Below are 24,914 nucleotides of genomic sequence, written 5' to 3' on the forward strand. Positions count from 1 at the left end.
CCTGCTATGTGCTTGTATGTTTGGGTCGTCTTTTTTTAATTCCAGGTCTGCACATCCCCTTTTTTCTGTTACCGAAATGAAGGGCCAGGGCAGCGGGGAGGGGTGGTTGAGGCTTGGAATAGAAACTCGATGTTTCTAAATATTTTTTCGTTCTAGCATCTCGTTTACACCAAAGGTATTTGCATTACAGCAGACCTTTAACAGCAAAATGTATAGACGGGCAGTAATTTTGAAGCTGGCAAATCACGTGAAGAGGACCCGCTGAGCTTCAGCTTCAGAGGTGGAGCTGAAGATGGGGCGGCACGGCGTTCAGGGTTGGTCCCCGGTCGAGGGTAACGGCAGCTCAGGATCGGCTGGGGATGGGGAACCGGTGCCTGGCCCAGCGCTCTCTGCAACTCGCGGGTCCCCCCCAGTTCCCTGCAGGGGGACGGCAAGATGCGCGCCAACCGCCGCCGCAGAACCTCCGGCGCCCCGCGCTGGGCTGGACCTGGCTTTGCCGAGAGCGGCCCCCAAACCTGCGCCCCCCATGCAGCGGGGGAGTTCGAGTCGCAACACAGCTGGAAGACCGGGAGGGGGCGTGGGAGAAGCGGCCCGCCTCCCTAGTTTCGAGCGGGGCTTGCGCGTCCCTCCGCGCAGCGCAGACCTCCCGCCCCGCCCCGCCCCGCAACGGGCTGAAGCAGGCCCGGCCCCCGCCACGGTCGCAGGCAGGAGAAAGGGGCACAAAGGGGGGGGGCTTAGGCGAGCGCTCTCCCCGGACGGCTAGCCCAGCGCTTCCCAACCTCGGCGACTCGAAGACGTGTGAACTTCGGCTCCCAGAGTTCCCCAGCCCGGCACGCTGGCTAGGGGCTCCTGGGAGTCGAAGTCCGCACATCTCCAAGCTGCCAAGTTGACGTCGACGGGGCTGGCGGGCAGCGCGAACGCGGCCGTCCGGCCGAAGTCCCTCTGCCGCAGGGGGCGGCGGCCGCGGCGGGGGAAGGTCGCGCGGCCCCGCCCCGCCCTCTCGCCCCACGCGCGGAGCTCACTCCGTGTCAGCCCCGCCGGGCGAGGGGCGTGGCCCGGGCGGAGGCGGAGTCCGCCCGCGATTGGGTGGCCGTCAGCCAATGGCGAGCGGCCGCCGGCTTCCCGGCGGCCAATGAGGGCGCGGCTGGGCGAGCGGGAATTCGGGCGGCCGGCGGGCGGCCGGCGGAAGGCGCCGGGATGGGCGACGCGAGCGAGCGGGAGCTGCGGCGTGAGTGGGGCGCGAGGGGCGGGCGGCAGCTCCCGTGCCCCGCGGCCGCCCCGATCCCTCCCCCGTCCCGCCCGCGGCTGGCCGCGAGCGCCGCCCTCCTCGGGCCCCCGTCTCCTCGCGTGGCTGCACGGGGCCCCCGGAGTCCCGCAGCCGGGCCCGGGGTGGCGTGCGAGGGAGCGGGGCCGGGCCGGGCCGGGCCGGGCGGGGCGGCCCAGCTCTGGTCGCCGCGGGGGTCTCCGGGGGGGGCGGGCGGGCGGGCGGGCGGGCGGCCCAGCGGTCTGAAGCCCTGAAGTAATTCCAGCGGCTGACCGGGAGGGCTAGGAAGGCGGCCGGGGAGGGGGAGCTTCGGGACGCCTTCTGGATCTCCGTCCGGTCGGGAGGGCTAAATCGGCGGCGGGGCGGAGCGGCCTGGCCGGGCCCCGCCACGCCCGCCGGAGGGTGCCCGGAGGCTGCTCTGGGCCCGCGGCCGGGAGGGAGCCGGGGGCGCTCCGACCCGGCAGCGAAAGGCCCGAATTCGCCTGTGCGCTGGGCCCGCCGCGCGCTCCGGCCGGGAGCCGGCCAGCGCTTTCCGCGAGTATCGCGGCGAGATCACCCGGCGCCCCTCGGCCCCGGCCCCGGCCCCAGGGCGGCCCCCTGACTGCTCTGACGCGCGACGAGGGGCAAAGCGGAGCCGTGCTGGGCCAGGCCGGCAGAGCGGGGGGGCGTGCTGGGGGGACTGGCCTTTAGGCCCTGCGCGGAGATTAACGTTCCTCCTCCGCCTCCGCCTCCGCCCTTCAGAGGCCCAGAAGAGCAGGGAGAAGGCCCAGCGGAAGGGGGACCAGGAGGAAGAAGCTGCCCTCTGCAACCGGCTGGGGGAGATCTTGGCGCGGCATGGTGAGCGTCCGACGGGGAAGCCGTCAGCTCAAGTGCGCTTCAGAGAAGCAGCTGCTGCTAACGGGTCGCGTCAGACGGCTCCACTGGTTCGGGAGGAAGCCTGGCGACAGAGAATCCGGCGTGCAGTAACTCTCTGAAGTTGCAAGGGGAGATGCAGGAAACGCAGAGGCGGGATTGACCAGCTTCCAATTCTTGCTGGCGCCTTTGCCTTCAGAGACACGGTCAGCAGGAGGAAGGCCTAAGTTCCGGATCTCCTTGGCTGCGCTCTTTTGCACCTCTGCTCCCAGTTCACTTCAGTAGCCCCCAGTGGCCGCCCTGTCTTACGCGCAGGCTACCCCACAGAAAGCTTCCCGGAGGAGTGAAATTAAGACGTGGCCGTTCTTCCCCACCACTGCTCCGTCCTGGTAGATTTACAGGAGTTCCTTCCTTTGCCATCTGCCATTCACAGCTGTCCCTTCCACCCCCAGGACGCTTCCAGGAGGCACTGGAGGAGCACAGGCTGGAGCTGCAGCTCCTGGAGAGCGTTGACGACGTCATCGGCTGTGCTGTTGCCCACCGGAAAATTGGGGAGTGCTTGGCTGAGCTGGAGAGCTACGAAGCTGCCCTGAAGGTAGGAAGGCCAGGAGACGGAGTGAGAGAGTGCGGCAAACTAGTAGCAAGCGGAAGCATTCTCCGGAGATTGCCGTTATGCGCCAAATACGTGAGACGTCTCACGCCGTAGTTTGTTCTGCTTACTGTATATATATGCCCCGTCATTGTTTACTCCATTTTCCCTGTCAGTCACAACTGCCTTAATTTGACACTTTAATTTTCAGGCCCACTTTTTATTGCATCTTATAGTTGTATCTGAAATTCACTGCAAATGATGTGAGTTCTCATCCAACGAGATTCGTATTAAAAAAAAATTGAATCCAAAAGAATTTGCTTCAGTTCTACTCTTGTGTATCACTATCACCTCCACAGAAATCTCTAAAATATCCCTTCCAGTATTCCCTCCTTTCAGTTTCATCCCAAGTCATTTATCACTTTGATTTTTAATCCCATTCACTCTGCTGGAGGCTCCTTGTTTATCCCTCTTCCCCACTTCCAGAACAATTTCTTATTTCCGTCAAAATCACTCCATACCCTTTTGCGATGCTCTGTGCCATAATTCTTTTTCCTCAGTTCCAGGCAGTTTTCCCATCATTTTCTTTATGTCCAATATCTAGTCATTCTTTTGGGATGCCAATTAATATACAGGACTTGTACTTTTTCTTCCTGCAGTTATTCTACTTCCATTCCTATTCCTCTGAATAATTGTCTTCCATGTCCATTTTTCCTCCACTTCCACTTTTGACACTACCAAAAAATAGTCATTCCCACATTCAGAACTTTTCATCCCTGATTTCTCACTAATTCTCTCAATCCTTCGTTCATCAAGTCAAACATCCTTTTAGATTTATATTCATTCCTTTGCCATGTGCATGCATGCATGAAAACACTTAAGTCACATATTCAGAACAAAGCAGTCCTTTTTGTAAGCAGATTCTCATCAAAAAATTGCCATTCTGATTCATTCTTGGGTATCCATATGCCCAGTCACTTTTTCTGTATTTCTTTTTCTCTTTCCCACCCATCCATTCATGTCACCCTGCAGAGTATTTTTCCTCCTGGGATCACTTTTGTTCAGAATGTTACACAAAATTGTTCTCAAGCTCTCTGGTTCTTTCATTATCACCGTTGAGTGGAATGTAACAAAGTGTCACCAACCTATACTTTCATATGCATCCACAACAACTTAGGTAACAAAAATACATTTTTACTGACATATATTTTAGTACTCTTATTGATAATTGAGTACAGCTGGTCCTCGACTTATAACCATTCATTTAATGACTATTCAAAGTTACGACAGTGCTGAAAGTGATTTATGACTGGTCCTTGCACTTATGACCATCCTAGTGTCCCTGCAGTCACATGATCAAAGTTTAGGTGCTTGGCAACCGGCATGTATTTACAACAGTTGCAGCATCCTGGTGTCATGTGATTGCTATTTGTGACCACCCCAAGGGGCTTCTGACAAGCAGTCAATGGGAGAAGCCAGATTTGCCCAATGCCACATGATTTGCTTAATGACTGCAGTGATTCGCTTAATGACTGCAGCAAAAACAGTCATAAAATCAGGTGTGACTCACATAACAACCACATTGCTTAGTGATGGAACCTCTGGTCCCAATTGTGGTCATAAGTCAAGGACTACCTGTACCCCTTCACTTCCTTGCCTGTATCCACATCTGTGCCACTCCACAAATGTATCAGTCCACCCTTATTTAGTCCTATTACATTTTCTCCCTTTATCTGGGATTCACAGACATGTAACCTATCTGTTTTTCTTTTATTAGTTTTGTTCCTTAATTCATATAATTTACTCCTCTTGCCTTTCAGCTCACAGATCTTCTCTATTTCATTCATTCATTCATTCATTCATTCATTCATTCATTCATTCATTCATTCATCAAATTTGTCACCGCCCATCTCGTGAAATGACTCTGAATGAATGAATCATATGCCATGATTGTCTCCAGACAGGCACACAGATATTGATCTCTGCTGTGCCCACCTTGGCTAAGGTTGATCAAGGCTTTCTTATGATGCTTTTTGACTGGTCTTAATCGTACCTGTGTTACCTGCAGTGTGACCTGTCAGCTGTAAGGACAGAATTGATCAGTCTGGGCACAATTTGTCTAGTCTGCCACAAGTGCAGTGCAGCACAGCACAGTGTTACTCTGAGCAAATTCACACTTGCAGCCAGTCAGCTCAGAGGATTCGTAATAATTTAATATTGGCCCAAAAAGTTGTTTAGGATAGCAATGGCTTAGAATTGTAAAGGGATCCCCACGTATAGCAAGTTTGTTCTGGGAAAACGAGTGGGTGGAGAGACATCTGAAGTTTTGGATTTGAGCTCCTTCATTGGCCGTTCAAAACATGAGAGAATTTCTCTGATAATTTCTCTTGGCTTTTATTTATGCATGTTAAAGGGCAAGTTTCTGGTTCTCATGGTGCAAAAGGCTGTTAGTGGGGTGGCCATGATTAGGGCAGATGCCTGTCCTCTGCTTCCTCTCAAACGTTGTTCTGGCCCAGGGGTTTAGGTGCTTCCAGGACACTAATAACGCAGGCCTGGGAATTCCAGGTGTGAGTCCACCTGGAGTCTAGCAGAGAAAATTTGCTGGGTGGCTCTGGGCCAGGCACTCTCTCTCAGCCCAACCTGCTTTTCCATGCTGGTGTTGTGAGTAAAAATGGAGAAGAGAGTGCTCTGAATGATAATCCCGAGTGTTCATTAATTTTATTTTTCTTAGTCTAGCAAAAGCAAAATAAATGTTGTGGGTGCTTTTCTATTATTTCTTAGTTTGCATTATTCTCTAAGGGGCAGGGTAAAGCTGAAGAGGTGATACTGTCCCCCTGCAAACTTGGTGGCATAGCAAATCTGAATTTAGTTCGCTACTCTGAAACTTTCCCCCATCTGCCTCCTAGCCAAGATAGCATACAGATTTTGTCAACATTTGGACATTCTTCTAGCAGAACGTGGGCTTCCTGCTTGAACTTGGAAGCCAGTGGAAACGTACACGATGTTAATTCTTTCCAGGTCAGGATGATGCTGGCTGTGTTTGTAGCTTAACTAGCTCAGTTGAAGACTCACAGGGTTGCATTTGCACAATATGCAAAACTTTGTTTGTGTTAAACCACCTTGGCTAGTTTTTTTTTGTGGCTTAGTATGTTGTGGAAGAGCAGCCTGCTTGGTTATTTAATGGCGAGCCCAGCAAATGGGAGGTTCAGATGAACAAGGGTAGGGCATTGTGTGAGGTCAGCCTCCTCTCCGTCTCTCTTGCCAGCACCAGCGCCGCCATCTGGAGCTGGCCTGCTCTCTCTCCAATCACGTTGAGCAGCAGAGGGCTTGGGCTACCATTGGCCGTACCTACATGTTCATGGCCGAGAGTGACCAGTCGGGGGAGGCCCTGCAGCAGGCAGAGAGAGCCTTCATGAAGAGCCTGGCTGTTCTGGAGGATAAGCTGGAAGGTACCGTGGACCGAGGCAGGTGGGAGGTGGGGCAGTGCCCCACGGGATACCACATGTGTCTCACCCCTGCTGAAGGTGGAGCAGCCTCTTTGGGGCTTAGATGTTCCTCCTTTCCCCGGTGGATGCTTCCTGAAGGGGACGGAAGCCGGCTGGTCAACAGCAAACTGTCTTCTTCTTGCAGGGGAAGTGCCACAGCGGGAGGTGAGCGAGATGAGGGCAAGGCTCTACCTGAACCTTGGCTTGATCTATGACAGCCTGAGGAACTCAGACATGCGCACATCCTACATCAAGAAGAGCATCTACATCTCAGAGTAAGGGAGCGCTTGGGTTTTCTCTTAAGGGGCCATGGCGTGTCTCCCTCTCGCTGTCCCCCAGGGTTTCATCTGCAGTCTGCTGGAGGTGAGAAGTGACCCTTCCAAAGGCGGTTGGGGGGCGGTAGGGGAGGCAGCAGGGTAAGTCTGTGCTCTGGCTGCTGGAAAAGCCATTTCAGTCTCTTTGCCAGTCAATCTGGATGACCCTCTGCTGAGGACTCAGGGCCGGGACCTGGCCTCCTGTCTTTCCACACCTTGAGGGTGCACAGCAAAGCCAAGTGCCCTGTGCTTATTTGTGCCCCCTGCCAGATGCTTTCCTGAGCCAGCAGGTACAACTCAGCCCAGCATGAAGGGGACTATCTGCCTTATATGTGACTGTCAACAAGGGAAAAAGGGTGGCATTCCTGATTAGCACCCCAAATGTAGTGGAAGTCACAGGCTTGGAAGAGCTGGGAAAGGACAACTACCCCAGGTTCCCTTTTTGTACCCTTTGGAGCCCCTCAAGACTGGGCACTGAAATTCAGGGGCAATAAAGGAATTTTAAAAAGCCGCTCTAGCTTGCCTTGAGCTAGGAAAGCTGACCCTGCTGGCTGGACCATTAATGGCTCTCCATTAATGGCTGTGAGCAGCAGCTCCCTGAGCCCCAGCAGAAGCATTGGGGAGCTGGCCGTTCAGCCTCTTGACGTCCGTCTCTCCCAATGCCCCGGTTTCTTAATCCTTGAGCTCTGGAGATGAGCTGGGGCACAATGCCCAGGGGCATGTTGACTCCAGGTGGCCAAGACCAAAGCCACGTACGTGGTGGAATGTGAAGCGAGCAGCTCTTGGTTGGTGTTGCGCGGCCACTTTTCCTGGAGTCGGAGAGGATGCCTGAGCCCGGGTGGGCAGGTCGGTCTCCTGGTCCCTCAGGCAGGGCTTTGCTGCAGTCCCCACTGTCTCCTCCCCCTCCTAGGCAGGCCCACCTGCATGAAGACCTCTTCCGAGCTTACTTCAACCTGGGCAACATCCACCTGCGGGAGAAGGAGCATTCCAAGGCCATGCGCTGCCTGGAGCGCGCCCGGGAGTGTGCCTGCAAGATGAAGGAGAAGTACATGGAGAGTGAGTGTTATGCCAGCATTGCCCAGGTGAGAGAGGCGCTTTGGGAAGGGGAAGGGGGTTCACCTGCACCCCTCAGTCTTCTGAGGTCCCCTGTCTTCTTGCTCTGCGCGAGCATGGCTAAACCAAAGAGGGAACCTTACAAGAGTGAGTGGGAGGGAACCCATTCCTATCTCTTGCGTTAAGAGGCGTTCACCTCCAGTCAGAGCAGGCTTCTCCCAGGCTAAAGTCCTGGTGGACCCTTTGCAGCAGAACTCTGGGTGGCCCACGGTTTCATTCTCACAGCAAACTTGTGCGGGAGATTGGGCTACGATTGGAACTGGGCTCAGCTTGGGCCAGTAGGACCAGGCTGAGCCCAGCTCCAATCTTAGTGACAAGCACCAAAGGGGGGGCAGCCCCTCCATTCTGCAGGAAAAATGCAAGGCGGGCGTTCGAGAGGCTCTCTTTGGTGGGGTCTTTGGAAAGGTGAACCGGTGGCTACCTGTACAGGTGAGCCATTCTGCTGCTGATCAGATCCACAGTAGCCAAGCCAAGGCTCCAGAAATCCAGGTGCCTGGCGGAATAACCAAGCAATACCAACAAGGAAATCAAATGCTATTGTCATGTTTTAGCAAATATTGCAAGCCATTGCTGTTAGGGAAGAGCAGCTTAGTGGGCCGGTACTTTTCCTGCTCTGATTTGAGGGAGGGCAGGTTGGGAGGAAACTGGACTTCCTGTGAGGTCCTTGAGATCGAAGGGACCTCCTCCCCTCCTCTGTCCTGTTGGTGAAGGTGTTTGCGGGTGAACTAGGGGCTCTCCTTCCCTGTGCAGAAGCCTCCCCTTGCTTTGGGGGCCTCTTGGCTCTCCCATCTTCCTCCTGGCCTTCTCCCCTCGCTTCTCGCTGGGCTAGAAGCTCTTGGGGTGGAAGCCAACTCAAGCCCCCTTCTGTGCCTGGCCTGCTCATGGCCTCCCATCCCTCCAAGGCTGGGATGGTGTGGCTGAGGCTTCTGGGTGTGAGGGCAGCTGTATCCTGTCTCCTGCCTGAGGAGGGAGTTGTGCTGCTGGCCTGCCCTGGGCGGGGAGGAAGGGGCTGTCTCCAACCCTTGCCCTTGGTCACCCTCAGGTGCTGCTGGGCCTGGGGGACTTCGTGGCTGCCAAGCGATCCCTGAAGAAGGCCTACCTCCTGGGCTCCTGGCAGCCCCAGCAGCGGGACAGCATTGGCCGCAGTCTGCGCTATGGTGAGTGCCGGCGCTTGGGGGGCCCAGCCTCTGGCCCCTGGGGTGGGGTGCTCCATGCCTCACTGTGCTGGTGTGACTCTTCCTGTCCGGCAGCCACGAAGGTGAGCCGCTTGCAGCGAGCCCTGGAAGGCGCAGAGGTGGCTGGCAACCTGCAGGCAGCTCTGGGCCTGTGCGAGCAGCTGGGAGACCTGTTCTGCAAGGCAGGGGACTATCGGCGGGCCGTGGAAGCCTACGACAAGCAGGTGAGGTTGATTGGCGGGCAAAGGCTGTGGGGAAGTCACGTGGAAGAGGGGCTGGCTGCCCCCGCCAGAGAGGCCCCCTCGGGACTCTTGCCCAGCCAGCTGGCTTCCTGCTAGCCTCCGGGTATGCCGGCTGGGCTCAGCAGCTGTCTTGATCCACAGTTGGTTGGGAAGAAAGCCACTGCTGCTCAGTTCACACCACTAGCTCCTGCGGCTTTGCCTGTGAAGGCGTCTGTGGATTTTATCTCCCTTGTCTCTGGGCCGCCTGTCCTCCTTCCGGTGCCCCTTAGAGTCAGATCAAACCCCTGCTGCTCCCTTGATCAGGGGGCAGCCTTGGAGTTGCTGCTGAGCTGGCCAGGCAGTCCTGGCCTTCTAAGATATTCATTCATTCATTCATTCATTCATTCATTCATTCATTCATTCATTCATTCATTCATTCATTCTTAAATTTATATGCCACCCATCTCCCCCAGAGGGTAACTCTGGGATGGGTCCAGGCGGTCAGAGTCTGGCAGCTGAAGACAGCAGCCGTGCTGGAGTGTTGGTCGGCTGCTCTAGATCTTGAGTCCCTTTACTGCAAAGGCTGGACTGAAGCGAGATGCATATATCAGAGGAGGTGGCACTTGGATTAACGCATGTCTCTGCCATAATGAAATGTTAGCCTCTTGGTGAGGCAGAGTGATGGGAGCCCGGCTGATGCAGGATGCAGGTCTCCTTGTGGGAGACGGCCGGGCCCCTTTGCCAAACCTGCGCTGGGTGCTCTTTCAGCTCGGCCATGCCCAGGCCTTGGAGCGTCCAGAGCAGGAGCTGGCTGTGATTCACGTCTCTTTGGCGGCAACCTTTGGGGACCTCAAGGAGCATGCCCGGGCGGTGCAGCATTACCAGGCAGAGCTGGCCCTGCGGTGCGGGAATCCCCTGGAGGTAAAAGGGGGCAGGTGGTGGAGGGCACCAGGGGCATGTGTGCGGGACATTCTCTCCCCCAGCAAATTCACACAGCTGAACTGGCATCAGGGAGGGAGAATCTGAGCCAAAAGACTGCTTACGCCTGGTCTGTTATGTCCACACCAGGAGGGGAAGACATGGCTGAACATTGCCTTGACCAAAGATGAGGCTGGAGAGAGTTACCAGGAGTTGGAGCCCTGTTTCCAAGCTGCTCTGCAGCATGCACGGAGGGCCAGCGACCCCAAGCTGGAGGTGAGCAGGGGATGGGCCTATCGCAAAAGGAAGGCAGTGAAAAACCAGAAAGGACCACTGCTTCCTTAAGAAGCATCTAGCTACAGCCTGAAAGACTTCTCCAAGGGATGGGTGCCTCTGTTGCTCTGCTGGCCTCTGAAAGGGTTGGGGGCAGGGGTGGGCTGAGGGGGAAAAGATCACGAAGTAAATGTGGGAAGGTGGGGCGCGTTTCAAGCGAGATAAATAAGCAGAGGCATGAAAGTTGATAACGTCATTGTGAGGAGGCTGGGGAAGGGATGGGGCGGTAGACGTAAAACATCAAGGAGCATCCATTGGTAGCTTATCTTATAAATGGCAACTTGGCCCGGCTGGCCAGAAACCTGGAAGAAGCATTTCCGTTCATTTGGAGAGACTCCACCTTAATGAACTCACTGCAGAGGAGGCTGGGAAATTCCTCTTGTAGTTTCCAAGACACCTCCGGGGAGCATTAAAGCCCCTTTCCTGGAGACTGGAGACCTTGTAGGAGAGCCGTGTTAATCTACGGTGGATGTAGGATGGACGTATACGATGTAGCTCACAAAAGCTTCTGACCCTGAATAAAATTTGTTCTTTGGAAAGGGGGATTTCTTCTGATTTCCTGTATAGGTCTTCTTTCCTTGACCTTGCCCAGCTGGGTGGGGGTTGACAGTTGTGTCCTGATCTGCAAAATGAGCTGATGATCACACTGATAACCGTTTGCCAGCATCAGATCCTGCGGCACTTCCATGCCTCTCAGCAGAGGTGTGGTTGCCTGGCAGCGGCAGCAGACACATTAGCCAGGCTGCAGGCGCTCTGTGCCTCGCAGGGCTGGCACTCAGATGGGGAGAGCAGTGAGGAAGAGGAGCTGCAGAACGGCGAACCCTTGGAAGCAAGCGACTTGGAGCTCTCCGACAGTGGTGAGTATCTTGGGTGATGTGGGAGAAGATGGAGGTGGCAGTGGGTTCTGACCCTGCTGGCCCTGGACAAGCGCGGAGTCCAGTTTTTAGGTCTCGCCATTCCTTGCGGAGGAGAGGAGAGAAGTTGGTCAAAGGGTGGACAGCCATCTTCCAGACTTGTGAAAGTGTCACTCAACATTTGTGAGTTCCTGCAGAAGATGGGGGGCAGGAATGATGGTGGCAGTGAGGTTGCCACCTTAATCCAGGTTAGCCCAGGCTCTTCCTGGTCAGTCAAAAGGCAGATCAGGGACCAGCCGGTGCCGGGGAGGAGCTTCCACCGCTAAAATGGCAGCCCTGCATCTGGGTGTGTTCTTGAGGTCAGTCCTTGACTTGGGTGCCCAGGTTTGAGGAAGTCAGGAATGAGTTTCCACGCCAACAGCATTGCACCAGCTGCACCTGTTCCTGGAAGTGCCAGAGTGGGGAGCAATCAAACAGGCCTTGTTTACCTCCCCGCTGGACTGCTGCAACCCTCTTGGTGTAATTGCTTTGAAATACTTTGTCTGGAATGCAGCTGCAAGACGGTTTGCAGCTACTAAGCCCCCGGGGAGCAGGATAAAGTTAGAAGGAAGGACTTTATACAACACAGAGACACCAACATTTTTGGAACTGAGTTTGCAGGGGTTGCTTTTAGGATGGAGAGGAGGGCAGATTGGAGAGGGTCTCGCCCCGTGAGCACATCGAGCCCTCTGGTGGCCCACCCAACAGGTCCAGGAGGCTCTGCTGCCTGGGCTGTGACTTTGAACTCCCCGTGCTTCCTCTGACCCCCTGGTTCTCTTCCAGATGAAGAGGATGACATGGAAGGCTATGGCAAAACAGTCCCTGGACGGCGCAGGATCAACAAGGTCAGCTCAGGAGCTCTATGTGGAGCGGAGCCCTCCTTTCATCCCTTGCCCTTGGGGTGGGATGGGAGGTGGCTTGGTTTTTTCCTGTGGATGGGAGGAACAAACCTTTGGGTGCTCTTCCTTTTCTCAGTGGAACCAGCGGAATGACAAGGGTGAGACTTTGCTGCACCGTGCCTGCATTGAAGGGAATCTGCGGCAAGCACAGTATTTTGTGGAGAAGGCAAGTCTTGGGCCTGCTGGCAAGATCGTCGGGGAAGGAGGGAGGGAAGCCCTGTGCCTGGAGGCAGGTGGGGAGGGGGGCCGTTCCCATTCCGGTGCAGCCTGGCTGGTGGGGTTCTGGTTCAAGCCCAGGTCTTCTGTCTCTGGCCAGAGAATCTTCTCTCTCCTCCTCCTCTATGAAGCCTATGCCCTTGGGGTCATAGCGGGGAGCTCAATGAAGGATTTTGACTCTGGGTGGCAGCTGTGGAAAAGGCACATGTCCTGCCAGGAATCACTAGGAACTAGATGAAACATTTAGCGCCCTTACGCAACTCTCTGGTGCGCCCCCATCAAGAATGTGTCTCACTGTTCTGGTTGCTGCATTTGAAAAAGGATCTAATAGAGCTGGATAAAGTGCAGAAGAGGACTATTAAAATGATCAGAGGGTTTGAATGTCTTCCCAAAGCCTTGAATATTGGGAACTCTTGCTTGAAAAAACGATGACCGGGCTGGGGTGGGAAAGAGCATGGTTGAGGTGTACAAGTCATGCACAGCGGGGAGGAAGTGGACAGGCCCTAGGACTAGGGGTCGTTCCATGAACCTGATTGGAAGGAGATTTAGGAGAGACAAAAAGAAGCAATTTTCCCCAGAATATGCAACTGATCAGTGGTACTCATTGCTACATGATGCAATGGCCATTACCTTAGAGGGTTTTAAACAGGGATTGGATAAATTCACAAAGGACAGGTCAGTCAAGATAAGCCAGCAGGGTCTCTTCAGCTTCTCTGTCCCAGCAGAGTTGGGGCCAGGACTGGGGAGACAGACGGGAAAACCCTTGGGCTCTTTCACCCCTTCTTTCCTCTCTCTGTGTCAGGAGCACCCTCTCAACCCTCGGGATTATTGTGGATGGACCCCTCTCCATGAGGCTTGCAACCACGGGCATCTAGGTAAGCGCTGGGCTGAAAGTTGGGGTGCAAGTGCTGGCCTGAAGCCTGGAGGCTCAGGGCAGGGCCTTCTCTTGGTGTGGCTTGGAGGACAATATTGAACGTGACCCTTGGCTTCCTTCCTCCAGAGCTTGTGCGCTTGCTCTTGGACCACGGCGCCGCCATCGATGACCCCGGGGGGCCTGGCTGTGACGGCATCACCCCGCTGCACGATGCCCTCAATTGCGGCCACTTTGACGTGGCTGAGCTCCTGATCCAGAGAGGCGCCTCGGTGCTGCTGCGCAACGCCATGGTGAGGAGGCGCTGGGAGGCGCTCTTGGCCCCAAGCGGGTGGTGTGCAGCGGCAGGCGAGCCTGGGCGGGGGGAGCAGCCGGTGTGACGTCATCTGGGCGGCTGGGCAGTCTGGGAGTTTTAGAGGATGGCGACTCCTCCCCGCCAGGGCCTGCAGGAGGCTCTTCTCACCACGGCCCCTGCCCTTTGCTGTTCTTGAAGCCTCCTGGAGCCAAAAGCCCCTGGAAGGTGAGGGGTGGGGACCTTCTTCTGCTCCCAGCAAGCGGATGCGCAGCCCCCTTGGAGGTCTCATTCTTTGGGCAGGCCAGTCCCTCCAGAAGCCATTTTAGATCTACAGCTCGATGGGGAGGGAAGGCCGGTTCGGGCGGGCCTTTGCACGACATGGGAGAGTAACTTCTGTGCGATTCTGCTACCTTAGGGCCTGAGCCCCTTGGGCACCCTCCAAGCCTGGATGCAGCTCTATGGAAAGGATCTGGACCAGGAAACCCGGGAGTGTTGCAAAGCCATGGAGAGCTTGCTCCGGAAGACCATGGCAGGCCAAGGTGAGACTCCACAGAGGGGGCGGCCAGGAGCCAGACTTGGTCAGGGGTGGGATGTGGTCCAAGGGTAGCCCCTTGGAAGCCTTGCTGGGGTCCCTGCTGTGCCAGTGGGAAGAGCTGGCAGCCGAACAAGAGAGGAGAATCCCGGCACTTTGATTTGCTTCTGTGCACACAGTCTCAGCCGGAGGAACTCTGGTGGGGGGGGCTCCCTGCCTCTGCCATGCGCAGTTCAGGGGCTCCCCCTGGTGAAGGGCGCCCCCTGCACAAGCACAGAGTGACATGCCCAGGAGTTTCCATGGCCTCCAGTTCTTGCTTAACCTTCTGGCCTGTAGAATGGGGCTAAGGAGGGCTCAGGCCCGTGGGAAGCCATTTTAAGCTGCAGAACCCAATTGGGGTCGAGGAGCCTCCGGCTCGATTTGTTCTAGCAATGCAAGGGGAAGACAACATGAACACGCGAGCACGGCTCCTAGTTTTCACGACCTTGCTCCCCCCAAAAGATAGGGAGCCCCCCAAATGAGGAGCTGCTGAGGAGCAGCAGTGGAAGAATGCCATTGCCGCCAGAGCTTCCCAGCGGCGTCTGCCAGGCAGCTGGGGGGCCGGAAGGCCGGACTGGGGGCCCATGGGCCTGAGCCAACTCAGGGCTCTTCTGCTCTTGAGCCCCTTGCAGGCTCCAGGCCCCAGCCCCCCCGAGGAGAGCCGGCCAGCCAGCTCTTTGACGCAGAGCTCTCAGAGCACCAGGCACCCTGTCCTCCGGGCTCAGCTCTAGAACCCCACGGCACTGGGCACAGCCATCGGGAAGCAGAGGAGGACTGCATGGCTCCGCTACGGCCGGTCAAGAAGAGGCAGCGGCTGCTTGACCAGGCGCTGGCGGGGGAGGCAGGGCTAGCTGCCCCTGCAGAATATCAGGTCGCCGTGCTTGGGGTGGGTAGTGCCCACTTCCACCTCCCTCTGAGCCCAGAGCGCAACAAGGCCCCCTCCAGGCCAGCCCTGATCCCCTTGCAGGAGTACGTGGGGGACAACTGGCTGGAGGACGACCTGGGGCCGAGCGCGGGCTCCCGCAAAAGGAGCCGCCGGAGCCCAGCAGAAGCCTGGGGCTCTGAGTTGGGGCCATGCCCGGTGCCCAGGAACGAAGGGGAGGCCACCAGGAAGAGGAGGAGACGCGTCCGACAGAGTCGCCTCACCCAGATCGTAGACCGGACCCTGCTGGGGAGGAGCCGAGGGGCTGGCATGGCACAAAGACCAGAGCCTGCTGCTGAGGCCCACAGCCCTCTGGAAGCAGCTGCCAGCAGTCCGATGGGGGATGAAGAAGGCCCACCGTCAGGGGTAACGCAGGTGAGTTTTCAGGGCTGAGCCAGCTGTCCTGAGCAGGGCAGGTCCCTGAGCGGGTTCCTCAGCCTCCCTCTCCCCTCTCTCGGCAGCTGCCCTCGCCGCCTGTCCGGGTGCGTGTCCGGGTGCAGGACAGCGTCTTCCTTATTCCCGTGCCACAAAGGTAAGAGGGGTCTGGCTGGCCGCGGGGCTCGTAGCTTCCTCCCTGACTGCGCGACTGCCCGTGCTGGGTCAGTCTGAAGTCCGCCCCGTCCCGCCCCGCCTTCCCGCTGGCCTCCCACCAGCGCCTCAAGTCCGTAAAGCCCGCTGCTGCTGCTTACTTGTCCCCAGCCTCAAGTACTGTCTGCGGGTGGGGTCAAAGAAGTTGGTGCAAGACACCCATAGAAAACAGGCAGAGCTTCAGGCGCACCGTTGTGGCTGCTCTCCTGACTTTTTTGCATTTGGGCTTGTGCCTGAATCTCCAAGTAAAAGAGAATAATGCATCTTTGAAGGGGGATGTGATAGCAGCTGCATTGATGTGCTTTTAAAAAAAATAATAATGCTAAAATACTGTAAGAAAGACAAACATGGAAAACTCGTTCCCAGGGTTTTTTAGTTTCTTTACTTTTTTTCCTCCAAATTCTTCCTGGTTGTCCCAAAGGAGAAAAGAAGCCAGAATGAGGGCAGCCTTTTTCCACTCTGAGTCTCTGGGTACGGATTTGTGACATCCCACAGTCTTGAGAGCCTGCAAATGTTGATAAGGCAGAAGGCATCTCTTGAAGCTCCAGGTTATATATAGTTGCCTCCCTCATCAGCCTTCCTATATTCCTCATTCTTTCTTGGTTTCATAAACAGGACCTTTTTCCTCACCTTGATGTCGTGGGAGGCGTGCTAGATGAGAATTATGGGAAGTGTAGTCCAGCACACCTGGCAGGGAGTGAGTTAGGTGGGCTAACTTGCAACTAGACTTCCTTCCTTTGAACATCAGTATCTGGACTCTTTTGCCAAGAACTGCTCGGAATTCTGCTTTAGTCAAATATTTCCTATTCGCTATCACATACTTTAGCATCATAAATGCAATTATTAGCCACTATTGCCCTGAACGTTTTGCAGTAAACCCGTTTTGCTCTGCTGTTGATAGCTATGCAGCACAGTCCAGTTTGGCGATCTGGCTCAGAATATCTGGCCTTCAGGAACGTTATTTTCACAAGGACAGAATAAGATTTTAGTTGTATAGGTAGTCCTCATTTAGCAACTGCCTCATTTAGCAACCATTTGCAGTCATGACGGTGATGAAAAAGTAATTTTGCGACCAACCCTTGCATTTATGACATTCACAGGTCTGTAAAGCAAAGGAAAGCTGAAATAAAATCACAAGCATGGTTGTGGTTTCACTTAGCGACTGCTTTGCTTAACAATGGAGTTGTGGTTGCTAAATGAGGACAACCTGTATTTTGCATTTATGAGTCTTGAATGTGGGGAGCTATCCGAGATTCCCCAGGAAGGAGGGCTGCAGGGTCCCTCACTTTCTCTTGGCATTGCTGAATATCATCTGGGGCAGGAGCTAGGAAGCCGTTACGCGGACCCCAGAGGAGAAGCGGCTGGGGCTGCTTCCTCCAACAGGGGGAAAGGGGAAGGTGGAGAGCCTGTGGCTGCCAGCGCCCTCCTTTCCCTTGCAGTGACGGCGAGACCCGTCCGGTCTCGTGGCTGGCAGAGCAAGCTTCCCAGCGCTACTATCAGACCCGCGGGCTCTTGCCTCGCCTGACCCTGCAGAAGGAGGGCGCTCTCCTGGCTCCTCAAGACAACGTGGTGGACGTCCTGCAGAGCAACGAGGAGGTGAGTGGCTGCTGCGGGGGGGGCGGGGACTGAACATGGGCAGGGTTTCTTCGGGGATGCGGGTGTGGCTGGGGCAACTACAGTACTTGGGAGGGAGGAAGCCACATCCGAGTGGGCAAAAAATGGGGCTCTTCCCTTGTCAGCATCTCTGGCCCTGCACCGGGGAGTCTCTCCTGTATCGTAAGGAAGGCAGCACCTCAGATCTGAAGCTGAAAAGGTGCTTTGGGGTGGGTGCCAATGCACACTCGCAGCGGTCAGCATGCCCACGCTGAAGCACCTGGTTGGCACCTCCTCAGCTCAAACCTGTGTTTTCCTGGGGCCACGCAAGTCTGGGAAAAGATGCGGCTTCTTTTTAAGGTGGCGCCAGCAGGTGTGGCCATCCCTGCCCCAAAGCACCTTTTTTCTCCCGCACCTCCCTGGGGCGCTGGGATTGCTTGTCCTTGTGGCCTGGATTATGGGCTTCTTATGAACAAGGTTTCTCCCTCTCTCGGAAAATGGTTGGGGGCTTCAGCCAGAAGCTTTCCAGAGCCCAGAGGAATCCTAGCTCAAGGCCTCCGGGGCTGAGCGCACCGTTCCTGCGCTCTGCAGAGGTCTGGGGTTCCCCTGGCGGTGCTTTTCCTCTCTTCCCTTGGCGACGGGAATTGTTCGAGCAGCCTTCCCAGCCTGTGGAACGTTCTGGAGCACTGAACGTTAGTTCCCAAAATGTTCAGCCAGGGCAGACGGGTAGCTTGGAGAGACGCACTGTGACCGCAGGGTGCGAATTTGGGGAAGGGAGATCGAAAGTGGTTTTTGCTCACTCCCAACGGAAACTGCTGGCAGAGGGATGGGAACAGCGGGAGAGCCTCGGGATAAGCTGTGAGATGTGGCAGCAGGCAGAGGCTCTGCGCTTCTGACCAGAAGGCCCTTCTGGAAGGGGAGAAGGAGGCCCGAAGGGACTTGCAAGGGGAATCCGGCACGGGGTGGGGGGCTGTTCCTTCATCTTCCGGGCCAGCTGACCTTCCCGCCCTCGTTGTCTCAGGTATTGGCTGAAGTGCAGTCCTGGGACCTGCCGCCCCTCGTGGAGAGGTACCGCAAGGCCTGCCGGAACCTGGCTGCGGGTAAGCGTCCGGTCTGCTGCTGCGTGGAGCTCACCCCCTACCAGGCCTGCCCTGCCCTGCCCTGCCCTGCCCTGCCCTGCCCTGCCCTGCCCTGCCCTGCCCTGCCCTGCCCTGCCCTGCCCAGTCAGCGCATCCCCAGGTGGCACAGCTGCTGCTGGGGCTGCCTCTGACTGGCATTTGCAGGCACCCCCTGCTTTCCTTCCCTTCGGCTGGGCTCGCGGGAACAGGGCCAAGAGAAGGGAAACGGCTCCCGGTCTCTGCTGCTGGAGAAGGACAAGAGCAGCTTTTGTCTTCAAAGGTCTGGGTCTCCCGAGGCCCGCTGGCGGATTACAGCCGCCAAGGCACAAATTGGCACCAAAAGCCTTTGTTCAAAATAGCATTTAAAGGTTGTTAGGAACACGCAACAGCAAAGGGAAAAAAGGATGAACGCTGGGCTTAAAGAAATGGACTTGGTGCAGAAGTCTGGACGCAAAGGAGTGAGGGATAGCCCCTTCAGAGGGAAGGCTGGGCTTCTGAGCAGGGCTGTCTTGGAAAGAAATCAAGCTGGGCTTGAGCACATACGGAATAAAATCGAATGCTAGCTCCTCAATAGAAGCGTGGCTTACTCTGCGTTCATGCTGGCATCCTGGAACGTTTCCTCCTGCAGCTTGCAGTGGGGCTGGGGCCCTTTCCCTCCCCATGGGCAGCTGCTGCCGCCACTCCCGGGAAATTCCAAGCACAAAAGCCTCCAGCGAACTCTTCCCTTGCTATTTAGCCACGCGGAGGGGGAGTTGGGCTTGCTCCGGGATGAAGCCAGGCGGCCCTCGTAGGGTCACCGTAGCAGAGGGGGCGAGCCCGCAGATCGGTTGTACCTGTGCTTGAATGATCTTTAGAGCTGCCTGTTATGAGAGCTACTGCAAAGTAAAGCTTCTCCGTGAGCAGAGAGTGGCCTGGCTTGCAAACCACAATAAGCTGTGGTTTAATGAAAAAACATAATTAAGCCATGGTGTGCGCACGTGGTAGAAGCCCATTTTATTTTTCCACATCTGCTTTTCCTTCCCGCAAGCTGCTATTCTGGCCTGGGTTCCTTTTTTCACCCTCTGACCTGCAGGAGAGCATCCGTTACTTGTGAAGCTATTGGAATGGCAGGAATCGGGTTTATCCTTCCGTGTCTCTGGCATGGCTTTGCGTCACCAGCACCTGGGCCCTCTCCTGTGGGCGCTCAAGCTGCAAACTTCCGTCCGCCAGCTGTGCCTCTCTGGAACCGGCCTGGGTGACGACTCTGCTGAAGAGCTCCAGGCCACCCTGAGTACCATCCCTGGGCTGAAGCTGCTGGATCTCTCGGCCAACCAGCTGGGCCCCGACGGTGTACGCAGGCTGGCTGCAGGCCTTGCCGGTTCATTTACCTTCCAGGTAGACGTTTATGCCCTGCCTTGAGTGCTGTGTGGGAAGAAAAGTGCACTATACATTTAATTCAAAACGATCCATTCATAAATACTTATGTTTCTTTTGGGGGTAAGCACTGTGGTGCTAAGTACAGAAAGGGAGTAAGAAATAGGAAGCCGAGGCATTATGAGAGGAGGAAAGGAATTAGCTAAAACCATTTTACACCAACCCCTTTCCCTCTGCCTCTCTGTCTCTTTCCTCCTTTCCACTACATCCACCCACCACTTCATACGTTGCTTTTTGTCCTGGCCCCCCTTTTTTTGAGGAGCTCAACTCCTCGCAACCACGACTTTCTCGGTCTTCCCTTCCTCTTAGCTCAGTTGCTTTTCCTTCATATATTCATTCTGCAATTTGATTTGCATTCAGCCATCGTCGCATCTTCTACTTTCATACGAGGTCCTTAGTTTTGTATTAAAATCTGCCTTCGTTTTTCACTCTTTCTCTTTTTGTTTGACCACATGTCCTTCTGAAGCCCCCATTCCTACTACTTTCAACCTACCCTTTAAGTTTCAGCCTGCATTCCTCCCACGCACCGCTGACGGTCTTTCTCCCCGTTGGCACGTTTCCAAATTTCCCAGCTCTGCCATATGCCACAGTCACCACCGGATGGTCCCCGGTTATCGACCTCCACGGCCTATCGTGGCTTTGGCCCACTGAGGCTTTCGCATAAAGCTATTTACTAAGGCAGAGAAGGGGTAGGCTGGGTCGCTGGCCTTAGCCTCACTCGTGACATGTCACGCTCAGCATTTCCTGCTAACTGTAAGGACAGTACCAGCCAGCTTGGGCGCTTTTGGGCCAAGATGCCACAAGTGCAGCCAGAGCCCAGCTTTACTACTGGGCTACCTCATGCCGTTCTGCTCAAGCTAGGGCCTGTAGTCTGCCCTGCATTCCACTAACTCGGAGATAGTTGGCAATCTCCTGGTGCCCTCAGGATGATCGTTGTTTTAATAATCCCTCAGAACTGGACAGGGTGTTTGTAGCTTCAGATGGATAGGTCAAGGGGGATCAGTTAAGGTACTGTTTGGGGCATCAGATTATCTTTCCTGACCCTCAAATCCCTGGCAAGTGCTTGGCTCTCCCTTCACTCCCTCCTCCCGCCTTCATTGTTCCAGAACTTGGAAGAGTTGGATCTCAGCTTGAACCCGCTGGGTGACAGCAGCTCCCAGGCTCTGGCCTCGCTGGTTCAGGCTTGCCCTGTTCTGAGCACACTTCGATTGCAAGCCTGCGGCCTTGGCTCCACCTTCCCGGAGCCCCACTACCTCCTGCTGGCCAACGCCTTGAAAGGTGAGAGGGGGAGTTCTGGATGCTGAAAGATCAGGGGTGATGGGAGGTCTTCAGAGTCAAGGGGGGTTTGCTGGAGGAGGGCCCTCGCTCACCAAAAGAGAGAAGCTCCAAAACTGTAATGGTGGCAGGAACCCTTCTTTCTAGAGGCAGGATGTGGTACAGTCATCCCTAAACATCTTTCTTAAACTTGTATCACGCATCAAGAGTTCTACTCCAGTTTTTCCCCACAACCCCCACCCTGACAGGTAGCTTTAGCTGAGAGTGTGATGCAACCAGCGTTACCCAGCGATCGTCTGCGGTTGAGGGTGGACTTGGACTGCACATCCTGGCTTTAGTTCGGCAGCTTATGCACTCTGCCATACTGGAGTAATGAGTAATAAAGGAGCATAAATGATGCATTGCTCTTTCGGTCTCCGGTTGGTTCACAGTCACACACTGTACCCATATACATTACACCAAACTAGTGTATAAACCAAAGGGGAAGTCAAGGCAGGAAAACAGCAATCCAGCACGCGCCAGCTTCCAATGCTGGCGTCCTGTAAAAGTTAAGTCTGGTGTTTTGTTTTTTTTAACATATAGTTTTTATTAAAGAAGGTTTTTATCGAGTTAAAAGCTAAACACAAAACTAGATAGAAAAATGGTAAGAAAGAAAAAAAGTGTTGAAAACAATAGAAAGCAAAGAGAAAGAAAAAGAACAAAAAATACTTAATGAAGCGAATTCCAGTCTTCTCTACAGCAGTTATAGACATACATGAGACCGTTTTCCCCCCTTCTAAATTATATGACACGGTTCCCTTCTCCCCATATTCAACCCTTATTAATCGGTAAATCCAGAAATCACTCTTCTTTTTTTCCCATTTTCAGCAAAAAGTCCATAAAGGGTTTCCAGTCTTTTATAAAAGTAGCTGTTGTTCCTTCCCTAATCAAACAAGTCAATGTAGCCATTTCTGCAAGTTCTGCCACCTTCACGCTCCATTCCTCCATTGTAAAAGTTCAGTCTGGTGCAGATGCTGTTGGGGTCTGAGGCCATTTGGGGCTCTGCAGGTGAGCTGAGCACCAGAGAAAGAGGAAATGCTCTGTCCCAGCTGAGCGTGTGATTCCTTTGGGCTGCCTCAGCTGAAGCTCTACTTGCTGAGTCTTCTGCCTGGCTGCCTGGGGTCAGCTTCCCGTGACAGCATCCTCTATTTTCCTTAATCCAGCTGGGAGGAAATTGGAGCCCCCATCGTGCTCTCAGATGAAGCACTGCATGGATCTGAGACTTGCTTCATGCAAACAGCATTGGCACAGTGCAGCTGGTGATCAGAATAAGTCATTTTTCTATGTCCTCACAAACTGCTGAGAACTGGAAACTAACCAAATGATTAAACAAAAGCACTAAGACCCGCAGAAACTAACCAAACTTAGATGTTGTGTGAATGGAGCTCCTGGGCCAACGATTGAGTTAGTAAAGGTGGTTGTGTGATTGCTACCCCAGCATGTCTCCTTTCTGTTGATTTGCCCTCCCCCAGCTTGTCCCCAAGTTCAGAACCCTTTTAGCACCTGCACAGCCTTACCTCCTTCATACAACAGAACAATCCCAGGTGACAAACCCAGATAAGCCCCTCCAGAAGCTAAAAGGTCCAGCAATGATGTGAGTACTTCTCCTTCTGTGGCCCTTGGAGGACTGGCCTTTGGCACCCTACTGACCTCCCTTGTTCTCCTAGCTGTGAGCGATGCTCTCGCCCCTCAAACATCTGGAGATGTTCCATCTCCCTTCTGTTCCTTGCAGGAGCTGTGCACCTCAAGCGACTGACTCTGTCCCACAATGCACTGGGTTCCCGTGGCCTTGGGGTGCTGCTGAAAAGCCTGCCCTGTGAATCGCTCACCCACCTCGAGATCGGCTCAGTGGAGCCCAGGGCGGGGGACCAGCCGCAGCTGAGGGATGCAGTGGTCAGGTATCTGGCGCAGGTTTGTGCTCTCTGGTTGCCAGGGGGCTGCTGAAGCAGTGGGCTGTCTTTGCTGCAGAATTTTGGGATGGGGAGAAGATAGAACACACATGACCCCCAGTCTCAATTCTATATCTTGATCCTTCTCTGGACAGGAAGGCTGCGTTCTTACCCACCTGGGATTCTCTGGGAATCACCTCAACGACAGCGACGTTTCAGAGCTAGCTAGGTAGGAAGGCCGCTGTTGCTCAGTTTTAGGGTGGGGGGGGTTGCCGAAAAGGGAGCTCTCTAGAAACGAGCCCATGGCATCCTTGGCTTTGAAACCTTTGATGGTCATAGAGGCCATCTTTGGGCAGAAGCCAGGCTGTCTTTGAGGCAATGGTGGGCCCCCTTCTGTTCTGCCACGCCTTTAGTTCTTCTCATTGCAATCCAGTGGGAGATGGTGCTTCCGAAAACGAGGGGGTGACTCCTCCCAACAGCTGGGACAAAAGCAAGAGAGTCCTCCTTGCCTTGTCTGCGAGGTAGATGGGAGGAGGTGGGGCCTCCTTCCCAGTAGAGCGATGCAGGTTGGTGGGACTGGAGTTGTGGGTCCAGGGAGCCTGGCCAAATGCTCTGCGGGCCCCTCCCTTTTCAAGGCCAGAGCCCAGGGAGCATTTCAGCTGGACCAGGCCTTGTGATGGGTGTTCCAGCTGCCTTGAAGGAACAGGCTGCCTTCCGAGCACATCCACTGCTCAGTTTGCTCTCCCTGCAGGAGCCTCCCCACATGCCTGTCCTTAGTCTCGCTGGACTTGTCCACAAACCCTGCAGTCGGCATTGTTGGTCTCCGGACGCTGTTACTCGCCCTGGAGGAGAGAAAGCAGGGCCTCCAGTTCCTTAGCCTGGCTGGTGAGCTTGTCATGGTTTTCTACTCTGTTCCCCTAATGGTCGAAGGCTGCAGCTGGGGACCCGGCCATTGTCACCTGAACCAGGGTATCATGTCAGGCTGCCCTGTCACGTGTGTGTGTTTAGCACGTTGGGCAACTCCAGCCCGTGTATCTACTCTGCCATTCACAGAAAATGAAGCAGTGCGGCCTGCACCTCTTCCGTACCCCATGTTGTTTCCCTGCCCAAATACGCTTCGGTTCCTTCTAGGAGCGGTGCTCAGGAGAGCAGCTTTCCCCCAGACCAGTTTTTCTGTGTCACCAGCTGGCTTCTGGAGTTACTTCACAAGGCCCTGCTTCTCTCTGAAGGGCTCTGATAGTATTTTATACAAAAGTTCCCCATCACAGCCCCCTTTGCTGCTTAACAAGGAGGAGGATGCCTGGGCTCAAGAGGGAAGTTCCCGGGTGATGCTGAGTCACAACCAACAGGCTTCCCCGCCCCCCTTTCCTAGGCTGCTCTGTCCGTGGACCCCTGGAGAAGATCACATGGACAAAGCTGTCCTCCCTGGTGCGTCAGCTGCAACTCTGCAGTCGGCAACTAAGCAGAAGCGATCAGTGGGAGGCCGCTGAACTGTGGCCCAGCCCAGCCAACACCTCCCGTCACTCTGTCACACGTCACCACAAGCTGTTCTACCAGTCTGCAGCACAGGCACCCTGAAGATGGAGGTCAGCCCATCAAGGACCGAGGAGTTGGGGACGTGGCTGCGTACCGCTACCGCCCTCCACAGGACCAGTACGGATGATTCTCAGTTGAAAGCGAGTAGCAGCACAACAAACTCAAGACAGCCAATGAGTTAAAGACAAGCCATTATAGCTGTGGATGGATGTGACGCTGACTTGTGTGACTGAGAACTTTGTGCCTGCAGAGAGAGTTTGGTTGGGAGAAAAAGCACCCCCGTCTTCTCCGTGGACAAAGCTGCTGCTTTTAACTAATAATTCTTGTAATACTGTCCCCTTGCTTTGAACTGTCCCATATTTATTGAAGGCCGGGGCTTTTCTTGCGCTGGCAGTAAGCAGAGACAGGAAGGGCTGCAGGCCTTCCCTGTTTAAGCAGGGGGTGGGGAGGTGGAGGCGAAAGCTTATGTGCGGCCTTGAGGAAGGAATGGTGAACCATCTCTGAATAAATCTGATAGATGCTACGGCCACGG

The 24,914-nt window shown here is 55.1% G+C and overlaps 1 protein-coding gene across 3 annotated transcripts; it reads left to right on the forward strand.

The window, feature by feature from the left end:
* The first annotated feature begins 1,008 nt into the window (after positions 1 to 1,008).
* On the forward strand, positions 1,009 to 24,905 carry TONSL (tonsoku like, DNA repair protein). 3 transcript variants are annotated; one of them, XM_088148820.1, is made up of 27 exons: positions 1,009 to 1,228; positions 2,006 to 2,101; positions 2,569 to 2,711; positions 5,971 to 6,154; positions 6,336 to 6,465; positions 7,415 to 7,586; positions 8,660 to 8,774; positions 8,868 to 9,016; positions 9,782 to 9,934; positions 10,082 to 10,207; positions 10,929 to 11,121; positions 11,941 to 12,002; positions 12,133 to 12,222; positions 13,075 to 13,147; positions 13,273 to 13,436; positions 13,854 to 13,977; positions 14,642 to 15,306; positions 15,393 to 15,463; positions 16,959 to 17,115; positions 18,134 to 18,212; positions 19,303 to 19,604; positions 20,750 to 20,921; positions 22,121 to 22,216; positions 22,690 to 22,868; positions 23,002 to 23,075; positions 23,598 to 23,731; positions 24,219 to 24,905. In XM_088148820.1, the coding sequence occupies exons 1-27, from the start codon at positions 1,198 to 1,200 to the stop codon at positions 24,422 to 24,424; spliced, it is 4,140 nt and encodes a 1,379-aa protein (XP_088004946.1). In that variant the 5' UTR covers positions 1,009 to 1,197; the 3' UTR covers positions 24,425 to 24,905. The 3 variants fall into 3 exon arrangements, with proteins under 3 accessions (XP_088004946.1, XP_088004947.1, XP_088004945.1); XM_088148821.1 differs by lacking the exon at positions 24,219 to 24,905 and having other exon boundaries at positions 1,121 to 1,228; positions 22,690 to 22,855; XM_088148819.1 differs by lacking the exon at positions 22,121 to 22,216 and having other exon boundaries at positions 1,122 to 1,228.
* The last annotated feature ends 9 nt before the right edge of the window (positions 24,906 to 24,914 follow it).

Source organism: Python bivittatus, unplaced genomic scaffold, assembly GCF_059951505.1.
Source record: "Python bivittatus isolate LINGU-HERP-01145 unplaced genomic scaffold, Pbiv_v1 ctg000590_np1212, whole genome shotgun sequence".
In the NCBI taxonomy this organism is placed as follows: domain Eukaryota; kingdom Metazoa; phylum Chordata; class Lepidosauria; order Squamata; family Pythonidae; genus Python; species Python bivittatus.